Source organism: Babesia microti, chromosome III (genome assembly GCF_000691945.2).
Source record: "Babesia microti strain RI chromosome III, complete genome".
NCBI classification, from domain to species: Eukaryota; Apicomplexa; class Aconoidasida; order Piroplasmida; family Babesiidae; genus Babesia; species Babesia microti.
The window spans coordinates 875063-892244 of NC_027207.2; the positions used below are offsets into that span (position 1 = coordinate 875063).

Sequence of the window (17182 nt, forward strand, 5' to 3'; positions counted from 1 at the left end):
TAAGATGCCGTATAGTTAATGCTAGTGTGTCATCGTGTTAGTAAAGTGATCATATCTGCACACGGTATTTGTGGGAACGACTTTTGTAATGAACATTTCAAATCGTTCCATTCGGGGCTGGCAACAAATGCAGGTTTCATAAAAATTTTTATAATGTGAAATATAAACTGTGAATTTTTAGGGTTTTCAGCCAACACATAATTTACTGCATTCAAAATAAATCTTTTAATATCCTTTGGCATGCTTGCAGATTCAGTTATCTCCACAAACACAGAGCATAACTTTATGAATATTAGTTGTTTTTCAGTTATCTCACTCGTGCAATCATCACTAGTGTCGCTAACATTATTGTGTATTTTACAATCATGCGATTCATAACATATTCGTTTAGTACAATCTGATTTGTAGGTGATAACGCATAACAATAGGTCATACAACAAAGTTCTGTTTATTTTCATAAGTAGCATACAAAATTCCCTGGCGCAACACGCTAGTTGTTTATTTTTGCTGCATAATTGGCAAAGCAGTAACGCTCCCAAACTGGAGCTATAAAGGCTAGTATTTAGAGTCATTGAAAAAAGTTTAGCTAGTACTGAAGCACACGATTCCATGTTCTCTACTACATATTCATTTTTCCAGTATTGCATCCTTTCCACGTTGTCTGATGGCAATTGGTGAGTCACAAGAGATGTAAATATCGATTTTTGCACATTTAGTACGGGCGTTTTCTGCTTAAAAACCGTAAAAAACAATTTAGATAACATAGCCTCTTCTTGGTCATTTAGTATGTACTGTGTTATACCGTTACTAGTTATCAAATTCTCCAATTGCAATGTCAACAATATAACAGAGGTAACAAGTATTGAAAAATTGCTAACCAATATATCATTTTCGCCATCATTACCTCCATTGTCAATTATGTGATCTTCATTTAAATGGACTGGGGTTTCAAGGTGCAAGAGTTGAAATGAAATTTTGTATATTTTCCTTCGCAACATACTTAATTGTTGTATATCTTCCAAATTGTCCAGTTCATTTTTAACCTTTGCATAAACACCCGATTCAAATATAGCGTATAACATGGCCAAATTTGAACTTGAACATTCATCATTGTTCATTTTGCAGGTATCATATAAAATGTCTTTAACGTATTTCCAGCTTAGAATGTGTGCAACGTGTGCTATGACGAAAACGGATTTTTTGCAGCACTTTTGTCTGTGCATTCCAACAAATTTCATGAGATTCTCTTCCACATCACTAATAGTTGCAAACTTTTGTAGATACCTCAAAGAGTGTATCAAAATACATGAGTTATATTCAATGGCGCACAATCTAGTGTATATTACAGTAGAAATTTGTTCCAAGTATTCATCTATGGAATAATTTATTGAGTAAATGAAGTCAGATACTCGAGAGAGTGATTCCAATAACAATGTATAGCAAACATCAGATTCTGCTTTGGTGGATAATGATGTGAATGAAGTAAGGAATGATACAATGGCATCGTTCTTGAGTGATATAAAACTGTCATTGGAGTTAATTAGACATTTGAGTGATTGTTTTAGTATGGAAAACATGACAATAGAAAATTTATCCCTATCCACCCCTTGTGGATTGGTCAAATTATCTAATTGTCCAAACATATCTATGATGACTGGAAGGTCCAGAAGGAAAGGAAATGATTGCCAAGTAGCATTTATGAGATTTGAAGTAAAAATGCCCAGTTCAATCACACCTTTAAACAGATTATCATTATGTGTTATGCTAAAAATATATGTGAGAATTGACTGAAGGCCTTCGACACTAAAAATGCGGCTTGTGGACAATTTTGAAGGGCTTTGAAAGCTATTGATCACAGATAATGAATCTCCTGTTGTCATAGTGCAAATAGTTCTCCTTAGGTACCCCCTTAGGAAGTTGTTAAACGCGGATGTACAATTATCAGAACTTTTTGCTAGTAGAACAACTTGTTCAAAATTGTAACAATCTGTTGCACCATTTTCCACTACCAATAACCAAAATTTTGCAATGTCTGACCTATCCTTCACACTGGTAGAGTCGCAAAACCGCTGCAACGTTATATCTAGTAGATTTGTTATATCGAGGTCATTTTTATTACCAGACTTTATCACATCAATCGTAGCAGCCATAACTAACCTCCTTACTTTAATGCTTGAATCTCTTAGACCCCGACTTAGCAATTCTGTTAGGTTGCACTGAATCCTAGTGATGTGCTTAGCCAATAATTGATAGCCGCTGATTCTGGTATCAGACATAACGTCTTGACTTCTCATATCCACTAATATATGTAGTAAATGTTTACCCGTATCTTCAAATTTAGGATTTTTAACCATAAATTTCACAATGTTACCTAATAGGGCTGATACATATCGTCTTATCTGCCTAAACCCAACGCACAACAGGCAAATTGTTATATCCAGTAGATTGTTTGGAAGCACTGTTATCTTTGGAAGCTGTGATTCAGGGGATAAAGTCAAACTTGGGTTCTTTTTAAGAAAATTCCGTAACACTCTAGATACAGATGCACCTGTACGTATATAAAGCGCGCGGTCAGATAATTGGTAATATTGAGTTTCCGGCTTGATCATCAATTGTGATTTTAACCTTTTAAACACCGAAGTGTCAGGTTGTATTTTTGGAAATCCAGAATACTCAACCAAAGATACCAGAAATTGCGCAGCAATTTCAAGTCGTTTTGCTCCGTCACACTTGATATATCTATTACAAAGAATTTGTAAATTTGGGAGCCTTTTGGTGACTGATGAGTTTAATTCGTTTTTGAGTGATGATTTATTATTTATCATATACTGGTCATGTTCTATATTTGATCGATTTTTTTCTACAGAATGGAGTAACATTGGCGATTTGATTGACAAAATTGATGCTTTAGGATTGGTTGAATGGCAAGTCGGTCTGGCATTTTCATTTTTCCCTTTTAGTGGTAGAGGGCTAGGAGATAGAGTTGAAACTGTGTTATGATTGGAGTTAATTTTCACTGATTCACAGGAAGAATCAGAACTACTAGAGTCAATTTGGAGATAGAGATCGTTACAGCCATCTTCAATTTCTACAATTGCAGTATATGGGTGTGTTTTTGTTGCCCATGTTCTTTTACCTTCTCTAATATTTTTTTGGGGAGAATCCACCAAAATAGTATCTGACCTATACATAACACACAGCAAACAGAGTAGTGACCAGTGTGTGGATATTAATTTAAATGGGTTGGTTGGTAAGTAGGGTTGTCATATATATAAGTTAGTGATGAAAGTTAGCAACTTGAAAATACTTGTTTTTCAGTTTTAAAACTGAAATTTACACAGTATAATTGTCCAAAATATAATGTAACGCCCATATATTAATACATTGAAACTCTTTGCCTATCACATCTTGATTTGTACATTACTTTATGATTGAAGGAAATGAAATTAAATACTAAAAATTGCAGATTTTAAAACAAAAAATCCGCTACTATAATAACAATAAAACATTTATACAATGAGCATAAAGGATTTGGTTCGCCGCATCCGCTGTTGCAAAACTTTAGCAGAGGAACGCGCTTTGATAGCCACAGAATGTGCTAATATCAGAACAGGGTTTAGGGAGGATCCCAATAGCGATCGCCGCCGAAATGTCACAAAACTTTTGTTCATCCATATTTTGGGTCACGCAACAAATTTCGGCCAAATTGAATGTCTAAAGCTTGTTGCATCAGACAAATTTTCAGACAAACGCATAGGTTACCTGGGTTTGTCACTATTGTTAAATGAAAACATGGAGATTTTGATGCTAGTAACTAATTCTATCAAATTGGATCTATCCCACCCAAATCATTACGTCTCATCACTTGCACTAACTGCCTTAGCAAATATAGGCACTTTGGAAATGTTTCAGTCGTTAGACACTGAAATACAGTATTTACTGCAAGTCAGCAATCCTCTAATTAAGAAGAAGGCAGCACTATGTATGAAAAGGTATATACTCAAATTAAATACTCCACCATCGATAATCCATGATGACGTCACCTTGTATATTCATATGGTTCCTAAGCTGATTTTGGACCAAAATCATGGCGTTGTTTCATCTGGGTGCGTCTTGCTAACTGCTTTATTGGATCGATACCCCGATTACCCAGAGTGGAGTTCAAATGTACCGGTTTTAATTGAAAGGATGTATAAACTAATTGGCCCCCCTGGCACTAATGGTCCTGTATACGGCGATTGTTCTATAGGTGGCATTCCAGATCCCTTCCTCCAATCAAAGATTTTACGTCTGCTATGTCGCTTGTCGGCGTTTAAATTGCAACCTCATGTACAAAGGGAGCTAAATAATCTGCTAGCCCAAATTGCAACTCAACAAGATACAAAAAATAACAAAGTTTTGACCTATAATCCAGGTGTTAGTGTTCAATATGCTTGTGTAGAATGTATTTTTGCTTGTCCAGTCGAGAAGGGGCTAAGGCTATTAGCTAGTAACATCATTAAACGATTTTTAGAGAGCCCAGATAACAATCTAAAGTGCGTGGCGCTAAACATACTTCAAAAGATAGTAAAAAGTGACACAACGACTGCACAGCGCCACATAAACTACATTGTGCACTGTTTGCTCAATCCAGATATCTATATCCGAAAGGTGGCACTCAACGTATCTTTTCTACTTACTAACCAGGAAAATGTTTTACCCATGGTAAAACATTTTTCTAATATACTATTAACTTCGAATGACTCTTTGAAGCGCGATGCTGCAATGAAGATAAGCCATGCATTAACAGCCTTTTACACACCACCGATTTATCAGCTGGAGATGTATATAAAACTACTGTCACTTACTGGATCATCTGCGCCTAATGAGATCCTATCCAAACTGTGCGATTTAATTCGAAAGAACCCCGACATTACAGACAAGGCAATTTCCCAACTATTTGTAGCAGCAAGAAGTAATATTAACCAACTTCTGTTGGTCAATGCATGCCTGTGGTCGCTTAGTGAATGTGTTACGGATGGCAAGGAGGGTTGGTCGAGTCGCCTTGACTCTGTCCTTTCTAGGGGCATTATGCCAAATAAATATCCACACGCTACTACTAAAAATAATAACTCTAATGATTCAACCAACATACTGGATTCAATGGACCCATTTTCACAGTCTGAATTGGACATTTTAAGTACTGTTGGCAATGCTAATGATAATAATGGCAATAATGACAATGGTGATGAGAACACTGAAAAATTCGAATTACCGATACATGAAGTAATTTCCTTCCTGATACACTTGTCAGAAAGGGTGTTATCCGGTGTTGGAACTGATAACGGAGAGTATTTGTTGAATTGCCTTTGCAAATTGTCACTAAAGTACCCGGAGCATTTGACTATTTTCAGGGAAATCATATCCAAATTCCGTAATTTTGAAAACATAGAGTTACAACAACGTGCGTGTGAGTTTTATTTGATTTTGGGAATTCTTGATGGTGACACAGCTGTTCCTTGCAGTACAGATTTTGTTTTTACTGGCAATGATCCTACAATCGGTATCAATAATGATGAATATAGTATAGGTGACATTATTTCATCACCCAATACTAAACCATTGGGTACCAATTTAATGAATGCCCACGCAAATTTTGAACTGAATTACCCATTTACAACTGATACCAACCTTACAATGGGGATTAATTTACTGGAGCTGGATTTCCTTAAACCGATACCCCAAAATGAATCCACTTTCAATTTACCTGATAAGCGCGGTGAGAAGATGGTTGCTGAATGTAAAACCGATTTTTTGAAACCGAATATCTCTAATTTGGTTATGGACGACCCATTTACATCAGTGGCAGAAGAAGCCTTTTCCAAAAAATCTAACGATATTAAGATAGAGTCAGATTCCTTGTTTTATCCCACAAAAAGTCCCTCTTATTCTGCGAGAGACGACAATTTGAAGATTGACATTGAACCTTCATTCTATTCCACCGCTATCCCAGCACACACAGCAACTGACACCTCCACTACTGATCATATGAGACAACTGGACTTGATCAAGGATGAGTTATCGCAAGTTGATGCATTTGCTGATTTGTCCCTAGACAAACGATGAAACATACTTATCTAATTAAACCCATTGCAATGTATTTATTTTGATATTGTTTTATAACTACAATGATATTACTAATATACATTGAGCTATTTGGGTATGCAAATGCCATGTAGACCATTTGCTTGGATTATCTAACCGGTGATATATCTTTAATTTTATTTGTGATTATTATGACTATATATAGGTGTCGATTTATTTATATAAAATATGTATAAAAATACCATATTTGGATTTGATTATGTCTATTTAGCCTACATACAATGAATTGTAAATTGGGAACCGCGTTACACATTGGCGACAAAGCACTATTATTATTATTATTACTACATACCCATGTAATTGAATATCAATATGATCACTTATTTACATATAATAATCTCATATACAACCGGTCAAATGTAAAAATCACACAAACATATATATAATCATTTATTATGCTTGAAATAAACAATTAAATCAATCACTAGTATTACCCATAAATAAAATACCCATTATAAAACAATCCAGCTGCCTCTATAATTAATTAAACAATCATGTACTATTAGTAATTACTCCGCCATTAATCTGCTATTCAGCACAATTTCAAAATGATTGACAGTATTTATATTATAACTTATAAATCTTATGCACAAACATATTTACACAAAATAACTTTAATTAAACACTGTATTGTGAGCAAACACATGAAAATGTAGAATATGCAATCACACTAATTAATATTATTGCCCATCAGTTGTGTTGTTTTAGTGATGATAAAACCCATTATTATATACCTGGCGAATATAATCAAGGTTATGACACAAATTTTACAGAACAATTGAACTAAATTATGATATCAAACAATTTGCACTACTCTTTGATCCTATAAACCAATGATGCCAATGGCAATTAATATTTCAAAAATTAATTTATTGCATAATTAATCACATGGCGCAAATTAAAATTGCCAGAGGTACTCTATGAAACCCAGAAGATGAGGGAGTACCATTTTCATGCAAATATGGCGGGGTAAACTAATGCAATAATGATCAAAGCGATGAAAGTTATAGCCACTGATCCAATTCGTATGAACAAGTAAAAAATCGACATGTCCAGACCTAGTGAAATGCCTAGCGACGATTCTGCACTTAAAATCACATCTTTCCAAGCTCTTCCATGGGAAGGGGTTAGTAATTTTGGGTTCAAATTTGGTTCATCCCGCCCTAGACCTACAGGCTTGGCATTAGCCTCCGCTTGATTCAATAAGTACATAGATAGTTGTACCTTACATTTACCCAATGAAACAGTAGAATCCTCTTGAATCCCATGCCCTGAAGCCGCTACCTTATTAAATATTGTCTCGAGATCCCAATTATATTCACCTAAAAGTAAGTGACCACCTAATTTCTTATAGTCAAAAAATGAAATTTGCAAAATACAACTGGGAACTGGGTATGAAATGCATGGGTAAACAAACCTCCAATTGAAAATAGCGATATCTCCACCACAGTTGTAGTGTAAATCAGTGAATTGACTAGTAGAAAATTTACCTTCATATTCAGGTGTATAGAGTTTCACACACACAAAGCCATCAATAGCACCAGCAGGTACATTTGTCACTGACCATACAACCAATCTATATTAAACAGTTTTTTAAAAATGATTAAAAATAAACGGACATTACCTCAACTCGTATTTTGATTTCATAGAAATTGGCGGTGTCAATGTTGGTCCAGTTTCCTTAGGCACCAGTTCATATTCTACATCCAAGTAACCCCCCTTATCCATTTTTATGGTTTCAGATTTGATATTAATAGGTAAATACCACAAGTCTTCCAAATCAACTATACCGCTAACCCTTTCCTTACCGCATAACACGCTTATAGTTAGGTATGGCGTATTATCCACCACAAGCTGCTGTTGCCAGAAAAGATCTAGCTGCAAATTCATGCCGCAATCAATATTACCACCAACCTTTACCACCTCCTTCAAATCCCCCAGCGAAAACTCAATTGCCACGTCAACCATTGTAAAAGGGATGCACAATGCACGATTTAGAATCAATGATAGGATGGATAATTTTCTACTGGAAGCAATAAAATCATCTAAATTGTTATCAGAAATAACTTTGCCACCGGAAACCACAGAACCTAAATAAAGTGAATTGTCTACCTTTGTGCAAAATTGTCGTAAAAAATTTGACCTTACCAACTTTAACGCTCGCAGAACCGCCACTACACTCAAAAAGACTAGCTGTGTCATATGGTAGTGGTGTAATTGTTTCCACTTTAATAGGAGATTTGGCAATTTCAATTTCATCTCCATTAATGCCAGCTATTAGTAGGAAACTCTTGGGTATTATAACATTTGAATCAGATTGTTTGACATGAACTCCCCTGAGTTTATGCAGTATCGCATCTGATCCAATGGGAAGATCCTCAAAACCCTGAGCAATGGATGTGGGCAAATTATTTTTGTTAATATCATAGTTTTTATCATTATTCACCGCATCCTTTTCAGCATTAAGAGGGCATACCTTTTCTATCCCATTAGGTGCAATTATAAATGTTAAATTCCTTTTCTGATCCTCGCCAAATATATTACTCACATTGTTGATTGTTACATGTATTTTTTCACCAATACAAACGTTAGTATTAGTGGAAGTGCTGTGACCATGAGCATTTATGGGATAATTGCAGCGGAATCGGAATATTTTCGAGGAAGGGGTTTTGAATTCGAATTTTTGACCGTAAATTTGAAACACATAATCTCCACCACCAATATCATATTTGTTGCTGCTGTATATAATTATACGATGCACAGAGATTATGAAACTAAGTTGTTTAAATACCGGCTGCCACAATGGCAACACTATTCCACTGGGAATTAGATCGAAGTTAACCAAAATATCCCATCCACCACTTAATGCCACTCTACCACTAAATTTATCACCTGCCAATTCTAACGTTCCATAGTATTGTGTCTTAGTGGACCCAATATACTTGACTAGTTGTATATTTATTGGACAGAGATACAGTCGTGGATTTCCACTGCCAAGTTCTCTAACATCCACCTCTGCATTTACAGTTGTGGCTTGTAGTATCAGTGGACGAGATGTAGTGGTGGTTACTTGGGACGTAGTTTTTACCATCCCTGCAATTGCCAAATTGAAGTACAAAGCGTTTAGATAAGTTGGGGGGTTAACTTTCGCTGCCACAATTTGCAATCGGTAAGTGAAGGGTCTTTTTACCAATCTCATACGCATAGGGGGAGATGAACCAGTAAGAGATATTTCCACGCCCATTAGAATAGATAAATAATCAAAATTACCATTATTTTGTGATTTAATGGAAAATGATTGCCAATTGAATAATTTCTTTAGTTTGGTAAATTTGTGAGCCATGAGTTGTTTGTTGGAAAATAGCCTAAATTCAAGATAGTAATCGCTTTTAAAATTATTCAAATCATTGCTATCTTCTGGCAGACTGATAGGTAAAATCACCCTTTCATTCAAATAACTCTAAATGATTTGATCACATTATAACATCATTACAGTATTTTCATGTTGTCCATACAATTATATGCAAACTTACCTTTCCAGCATTTATGCTAACCTTCCTGAGTGAACTCCCACATTTTACCTCACACACAAGGTCATTACTTGAAATTGAAGTAATTATTCTATATAGATCCACAAAAATGTTAAATTGTGTCGCTGACGGTAGGTTGTAAAAAGGTGCTGCCACAATTTTGGCCTCCCCAAACTGAGTAACTCTAACACACTTTCCACTCACAAGTAACCTGCCGTTAAAAAACTTTTCCCCATCTACTTGTGTATATAAATTGAACCAAAAGGGCGCTATCGGTTGCACCTTTAGCAAGTTATAGGATAGAATTCCCATAGCGATTTCTTTACTTAAGGATAGTAACGAATTTTCACTGGCAAAAAGCTTTAGTGTAACAGAATCGCTAGCCGAACTGTGGTTAAGTGTGTAGAATGAAAATGTTTGGTTGAATATATAAGATCTTATTGTATCTTTATCACTAATGCCGTTTTCATTTTCTGCTTGAATCAAATTCGTTCGAAGTCTAATACTCCTAAATTCACAAGTGACATAAGGGTTTATCAGTTGTACAGGAAGACCTTCAAGCCTTAGAATGTCTATTCTCAAGTGATAGATTTGGGAAGTAGTGTAATCATCCGTATTTTTTCCATAGGTTGTGATATACGGATTACCAGAATCAATCAGATGCGATATGTTTGACTCAGGTTTTACACAAATTTTGAGTGAAAAATAGCCAATGATTTTACCTCCAGCAGCCGAAAATACTGGTAATTTTTGTATTTCACTGTTAGTACCCCTTGTAACATCAATAGCGCATATACCAACAGGCGTATTTCGTTGGAAAGTATTACATTTTTCAATGTCAATGATAATTGTAATATTGGCTACTTCAGTGACAGAAATATTTGCCACAAAGGATTGGTTCCAATAGGCAATTGTAGTGACGTTTTCACACACATCGGTCCAAAATTCGTATCCAGAGCAACGAACCTTGCAAACGGCATTCCACACATTGGCTACTCCATCACTAAACATTACTTCGAATAGAGTTATCCCAAGCATTCCAAACTACACACCTTTCAAGTTACATTTCACAACATATTCATTCATACCATAACTAACGTCTACATAATATACATATGGCCTACCCTATACCCATGCCTGGGGACGTACACTATGCCACAATATTAATTCCCATATATATTATATGTACTAACTATGGCTTCTATGAGCAATTGGGCAAAATTTTGCAATTCATCCATGACACTCCATTTACTAAGTGGCTGGCGATAGTACATACTGCTTATGTGAATTTAACTTGTAAATTAAATTTTACAATAAAATTAAAGTAGGATTAAGCTATATAATCTGAAATCTCAACATCATCAGATTCCGCTAGAACTCTACCTTGATCGAACTTCTCCTTTTTAATAGCTTCAATGGCATCCTTTGCCTGTGCCATTAGGATGAGCTGTTGTTGGTACAAGGTGATGCGGCCTAGTAGTGATATTCTATCCATCTTTGCCGCCTTTATTTGTCCATTAATCTTACGCAGCTCCCTTTTCCTCTTTTCTACATTAATTGCTCTTAGAATATTAAAAAGGCCACATCCATTTTACATTCATTATTTGCACATTAAATCGATATAAAATCAACTATTTTAGCTGTCAAATCACAAGAATAATCTAATGCATAGTAAGTTAAGTAACAATTTAATTTACCTATCTGTGCGTCCAATTTCTTCAGTTCCAACCTGGCCATATGGATATTTCTGTCAAACCTATCCTCTTTGCGTACACGTTTTACGCCACCAATACCCAAGTCACCGTTCAGAAAATTTTCACTGAGAACTTCACCCGTTAGTTTGACAAAATACTCACTTATTTTGGTCAATAAGTTAACCTCTTCCAATGATGTGCATGGTAGACCAGACCCAACATTGACACCGTCAGTCCTATTTTTGTCGTTACGGTATGGCATTAGGGACACCAATTGATTTAATTTATGTATTTCTCGATCCATTGTTACTGCACACAGTTTATTTCATATATTCCAATTGTTTTTATTTTTTGTAGACATATGTTGATCACCCAACGTGTCGTGCCAACGGAAATTAGTTCGTATCGATTGATTGTATAGCAAGATTATAGTTTATGGGATACAAGAAAATGGTTATTGAGTGCAACTGAACGCTGTTTTTTGAGCTACTGTGCGTAACAATTGCTGAAGATGCGATTGTTCGTACTAACTCTAGTGCTAACCTTTTTTGCAACAAATTCCACACAATCACTCCCAGTTGACACTATAAAAAACCAATCTAACCAACCAATCCAGCCTAATTTAGCTGATCAACCCAATCAACTCTCATCAGCTGACCAATATGACATATTGCGGACCAACTCATCAACAAGTCGATCCAATACACCTAGTGATGATACTAGTCCTAGTGATAATGCAGTTGATGATAGCAAAAATGAATTAATGGTTCAGGCTCAAAATACACTGTTTACTGACCCAAAACCCTCGTCATTATTTGGTGGCCAATCAGCCTTTGCAAGCTCCGTATCTAGGGAATTGGAAAACGGAATACCGAAATATGCGGCTAAAAATGCATTAACCAGAGGCTCTAACTACTGGAAATCTGAACAAAATTTAACAGATAAGGATGAGGTGTCATTTGTCGTGACATTTAAGCTACTAAAGGTGGTGGGAGGCACCGATATTGAATGGGTTAAACCACCAATTACATGTAATTGAACGCTTCATACAGATTCAATTAGCTGTTCAATTGGAAAAAATGCTGGAATTGATCACTGGGAAACAATCGTTACAACAATTAGTGGAGAATCTAGCTACACAAAATTTAGTGACTTTGTTAGGTGCAGAAAAATCAAATTTGTTATGGTACCAAATGATTTTGTTGCTATACGTAGTGTGCGATTTGTAGGGGAACCTGATGCTTTGTTCAGGATTCAATCGGGTATTACCAGCGTACAGGTTAGTATCATTTTCGACAACTCATTACTTTTGATTGCATGTTTACACCTAAATTCACATTATTTATATGTTATTAAAGAGTTCATAATGCAAATATAAATCACAATAACATTCCTAAAAGTTTGGCTATAACATTACTCTATTTCCAATTGAAAATAGTTTTCACACATTCAACGTTTATTCAATTTATGGTGACAAATGCTATACCAATGTAATTTTCTATTTACTTATTACTTGTAATTGTTTGATTATTGGCATCTACTTTGTTAAAACTTTAATAAAATGGGATTTTTTGACTATTATGTTTATTTAGGACATGTGCCTGCAGGTGGATCAGACAGGAGAACTCATCTTATCCAGTTGCATAATCCCAATAGCAATGAATTCTGGCCTTGATATCTTCAAGTTCAACTCAAATGGCCAATTATATTCACCTATATTGGATAAATGCGTAGTAGTCAAATCCAGCAATGATATTATTGACTCCACGAATAATGGTATGGGTGAGTTGGTCATGATGGGTGATTGCACTGAATACCTCGATAAGGGCGGATCAATATGGTAAAAATAACGATAAACTAGGCATTTAACTCCTCAAAATCAATTATCAGTCGACAAATCCGGCGATTATTGCTTATCGCAAAGGGGATCAAAGGCAGGATACAATGATGTAGCGATGTCGAAGCTAGTGTCATCATCAGACGATTCAGATGAATATCCCCCTTATAATGCTGTAGATGGAAATCCCACGACCAAATGGCAGTCACGGCCCTTTGCTACGGAAAAGCCCTCTATTGTAACACTTACTTTAGATCTAATGGAGGCTTACAAGGTAGAGAGAGTTGAGATACTATGGGATTCAGCGCCTTTAACCTATGAAATACTCATATCTAACGTCGGAGATGGCGATAATGGCACTAAGGGCGATAATGGCACTAAGGGCGATAATGGAGTGAGATACAAATTCGAAAGCGTCGTAGAAGTGAAATCCAACATATTAGTTCACACACACAATGAAATAGGAGGTATAAGTTGTCAGTTTGTAAAGATTGTGATGAAAAATGGCCTATCTGAACCATCTAATTCTCAATATTCTTGTTATGGGATCAGATCTGTTGGCATTTTGGCCAACAGATTGACCACTATTGTCGAAGAATGTTCAATTGCCAAAAAGTCATATGATTCCCGAGACAAATACTTTCTTGAATCTATTCATCAAGTGGATTTACACAAACTGGATAGCGTTAGATCAAAATTGAATTCCTTGATTGGAGACATCGAGAACTTATCATCAAAATTGGAACATCTACCCATCGATTTATGCAAAAGGGATATTCTACAGAAGAGTGAGAAGATAGAATTTTTGGAGAGAGAGTTTGAGGTAATCACGCAGAATCTGGACAAACTACATTACTCAAATCCCGTAAAATCTACAACATTGGGCATATCATCGGATAATCCTGGACGGGATTGTTTGGAAATTAAGAATAACAACCCCCAAATTCCATCAGGATTTTACTACATCAGGCATGAATGTGCCACCAGTGCTATTAGGGTATATTGCGATATGAAAATGGGCTTGACTTACTTAGAGCAGCAAATTGACATTGATTCAGTAAGCGTTAACGATGCGGTTAATATGTGTAAGGGTAGGAAATCATTCATTTAGCTGTGGGATTGGATGTAGTTAGGATATATGATCCGGCACAGGTTAGGGCCATTCAGCACATGCTCCAAGTTATTAGTGCCGACTCAGATGCTCTATATCCCGTGGCATTTATATCAGATGGAAAATTTAAATCATTAGACCTTAATACAGACTCCACTGAGGCACTTGAAAATTTGGTTAATCATAATGATGGTGATAACACGATAGCTGTGTCCCGTGATGCTATCATGGGTATCGATTCTACCACTAAAGAAATGGCCGGAATTATATGTATGTATCATTCTATTTTAGCATAAATTTGACAACTGGCTAATTTAGGCGGCTTCTATGGGCAACCAATGAAATCCATAGATTGCGTCACGACGATGAAGAGTCTCAGTCACACACTAGGCAATGAATACCTGTTCTCTTGTCCATCTGATTGTCCAAAGAAATTGGATACAGATAAATTTAGGCTAGTAGGTGGGTTCGAGGCCCTAACTACAAACACTGGTGTTCATAAAGCTTTCGTGTTCACGATGGACAGTCCGTTGTGCCTTGCGGCTGCTGTTAATGGCAGCAGGTACATAAGGACTAAAGTTATTCAGGGGCTGGAAAGTTATGGAGGATTCGTCGCTAATGGCGTTGTGGCTGAAGCGGTAGAGGGCCAAAGAGGGGAATTTGCCGTGGAAATATTGGGCCTATGTAGCAACAGCAAATCGGATAACATTCTTAGTAGTGGAAACACTACAATTGGCAAAACAAAAATTAGTGGAACAAGTGAAATACCTAAGGCTGCCCCCAGGAAGGATACTGGCATCGGAGATAGCGCTAGTGATGGAAAGATGACAAATAGTAACAACGTGCAAACAGATAATGAACTCGATTCCACAAATACAACCGACTACAATATTTATAACCATGAGAATGATGAATATTATAACAACACAAATACTCAGCGCCAAATGGGATTATTAGTGAGATTGTTCGATAAATCTATCCAAGAAATTAGCAACTCCTTCATAAATCTGCTAAGTACCCACGTCAATCATATACTACACAACACCAGAAGCCTGTTAATACCCACCCTCTTTGCATACCAAAGAAATGATAAAAACTTGCTAAATCTGGAAAGAAAATTCACTGAAATTCAATCCAAATTGGATTTGGCTACTACATACCTTGTCAATAAGGCCAAGGAATCGCATGATCAATACAGGACTGTAAGTGCGAGTTATGATATAGGTTAAACAGAAATATGACAAACACCAATCGTTTCTCTCATGGTCAATAAATCAGCTACAAAACTTTAATATGGAATTTGGTTATTTGGGCATTGGCATTTGGGAAGTGAATGATCAGACAATCCAGTATTTTAATGACCAACAAACAAATCCACAACAATTGAAGGATAGATCCACTTCAATTTGTGTCAAAAGGGACAAAAATCTCTTTGATTTCATATATGTAGCCACTGTAAAGTTTGTAGGCAGCGGGTCTGCTGGCCTGGTCTTTAGATTTCAAAATCCAACCAATTACTACTTGGTACAATTGGTTCAGGTAATAAAAAGCCAATTTAGAATGCGGACAATGATGGTGAAATGTATAAGAGATTGGTGAGAGTTCAAGATGGCATTGCCCATGAATTAGCCCGTTTTATCAATATTAATGAACCCTCACCAGATGACAACTCCAACGAAGACGTAACGATCAGAATTGAAGCTAGAAGAGAGAAATTGGGAGTTAGTTTTTTGAAGCACACAAGTGATATATATTCAACTCCGCCCTTTGATATAAATGTCATTGATGATGGGCTGCTGAGTGGCACTTTTGGATTTACGGCCAGTTCACTACCCAGAGTTACATTTTCAAATGTTAACATCGAGGCATTGAACTGCATAAACAATATTTATACATCACCGATTTCAAAAACCTGCACTACATACAATGTTGAAGACATTGTTACCGACGATTGGATATCACTACCTCCGGGGAAGGTTGAAGTGTCAAATATGCCAATTTACTCGGCACAATCTAGCGTATTAGAAAATAATTTGGATAATAAACATTTTTTTGGTGGGAATAAGATGAAATCGTTAATAATGAGAGACCTTGGTGATAACAGATACTACCTTTTGGGAAACAGAAGAAGCTGCCTTTTCGGCGACTTCCACTTTCACATCTTTTTACAGTGCACTGACGGTTATGCAGGTGGCGTTGTCAGGTTTAGCAATGCAAACAACTATATCACGTTTCTAACTTCAGCCACTAATAGTAAATTGATGCAAGTTACCGACGGCATTCCTTATGAGCTAGCGACTTCTTCCATTAGATTAAAGATCGGCCGATGGTACAAAGTTAAGATCAGCATGACTAAACGGGATGATCAGCTTTATATCAGTGTGTTTATGGACGAACAATCACTAGCTGATGATACCACGCATGCTAATAGCAATGTTTTCAGCAAAAGTACCACTATTACTAGCAAGAATAAGCACCAACTTTTTACAGTTGGTTTGACAAATAGGGGCTGTAAGGCGGTAGCGTTTACCAATATTTCACTGGAAAGGAATTCCAGTAATGGTGCTTCCTCTTCTAATAATAAGTCACTCCTTGCATTAAAGTTGTCGAGGGAAGGGGCCAATTTGCTATCATTGTGCCTAGAGCATTCGATAAACGCTTGTGCTGGAGACGTGGAATGTTGCAAGAATTGTTGTATCACAGCGCAAGGTTATTCAACAAAGGCTGGGAATGAGTGTGAATATTCCTGTGCCAATGGTACAATGAAATCGTACAATGACAATGAATCTGTTGGAGGAGACAGAATATATAATAATAGCGAACTTTGACTTTTAATTTTACCGAATCGTTTACAACAATGGTATAT

General features: G+C 36.3%; 5 protein-coding genes across 5 annotated transcripts; 2 read left to right on the forward strand and 3 right to left on the reverse strand.

Annotated features, from left to right (window-relative positions):
• Window positions 1–29: 29 nt before the first annotated feature.
• On the reverse strand, window positions 30–3191 carry BMR1_03g02490 (hypothetical protein; the record flags this gene model as incomplete). The annotated part of the gene is made up of 1 exon (XM_012793655.1): window positions 30–3191. The coding sequence occupies one exon, from the start codon at window positions 3189–3191 to the stop codon at window positions 30–32; it is 3162 nt and encodes a 1053-aa protein (XP_012649109.1).
• Window positions 3192–3516: 325 nt separating this feature from the next.
• On the forward strand, window positions 3517–6105 carry BMR1_03g02500 (AP-1 complex subunit gamma-1; the record flags this gene model as incomplete). Its single annotated transcript, XM_012793656.1, has 1 exon — window positions 3517–6105. One exon carries the CDS (start codon window positions 3517–3519, stop codon window positions 6103–6105), a length of 2589 nt encoding a protein of 862 aa, XP_012649110.1.
• Window positions 7096–10712, reverse strand: BMR1_03g02505 (ferlin, putative; the record flags this gene model as incomplete). Its single annotated transcript, XM_012793657.1, has 4 exons — window positions 7096–7720; window positions 7769–8234; window positions 8257–9604; window positions 9678–10712. The coding sequence occupies 4 exons, from the start codon at window positions 10710–10712 to the stop codon at window positions 7096–7098; spliced, it is 3474 nt and encodes a 1157-aa protein (XP_012649111.1).
• Window positions 11005–11672, reverse strand: BMR1_03g02510 (hypothetical protein; the record flags this gene model as incomplete). The annotated part of the gene is made up of 2 exons (XM_021482061.1): window positions 11005–11222; window positions 11372–11672. 2 exons carry the CDS (start codon window positions 11670–11672, stop codon window positions 11005–11007), a joined length of 519 nt encoding a protein of 172 aa, XP_021338624.1.
• A 207-nt stretch (window positions 11673–11879) lies between these two features.
• BMR1_03g02515 (LCCL domain-containing protein (CCp2)) lies at window positions 11880–17144 on the forward strand (the record flags this gene model as incomplete). The annotated part of the gene is made up of 8 exons (XM_012793659.1): window positions 11880–12399; window positions 12421–12647; window positions 12961–13208; window positions 13230–14296; window positions 14317–14586; window positions 14635–15518; window positions 15541–15855; window positions 15876–17144. The coding sequence occupies 8 exons, from the start codon at window positions 11880–11882 to the stop codon at window positions 17142–17144; spliced, it is 4800 nt and encodes a 1599-aa protein (XP_012649113.1).
• Between the last annotated feature and the right edge of the window lie 38 nt (window positions 17145–17182).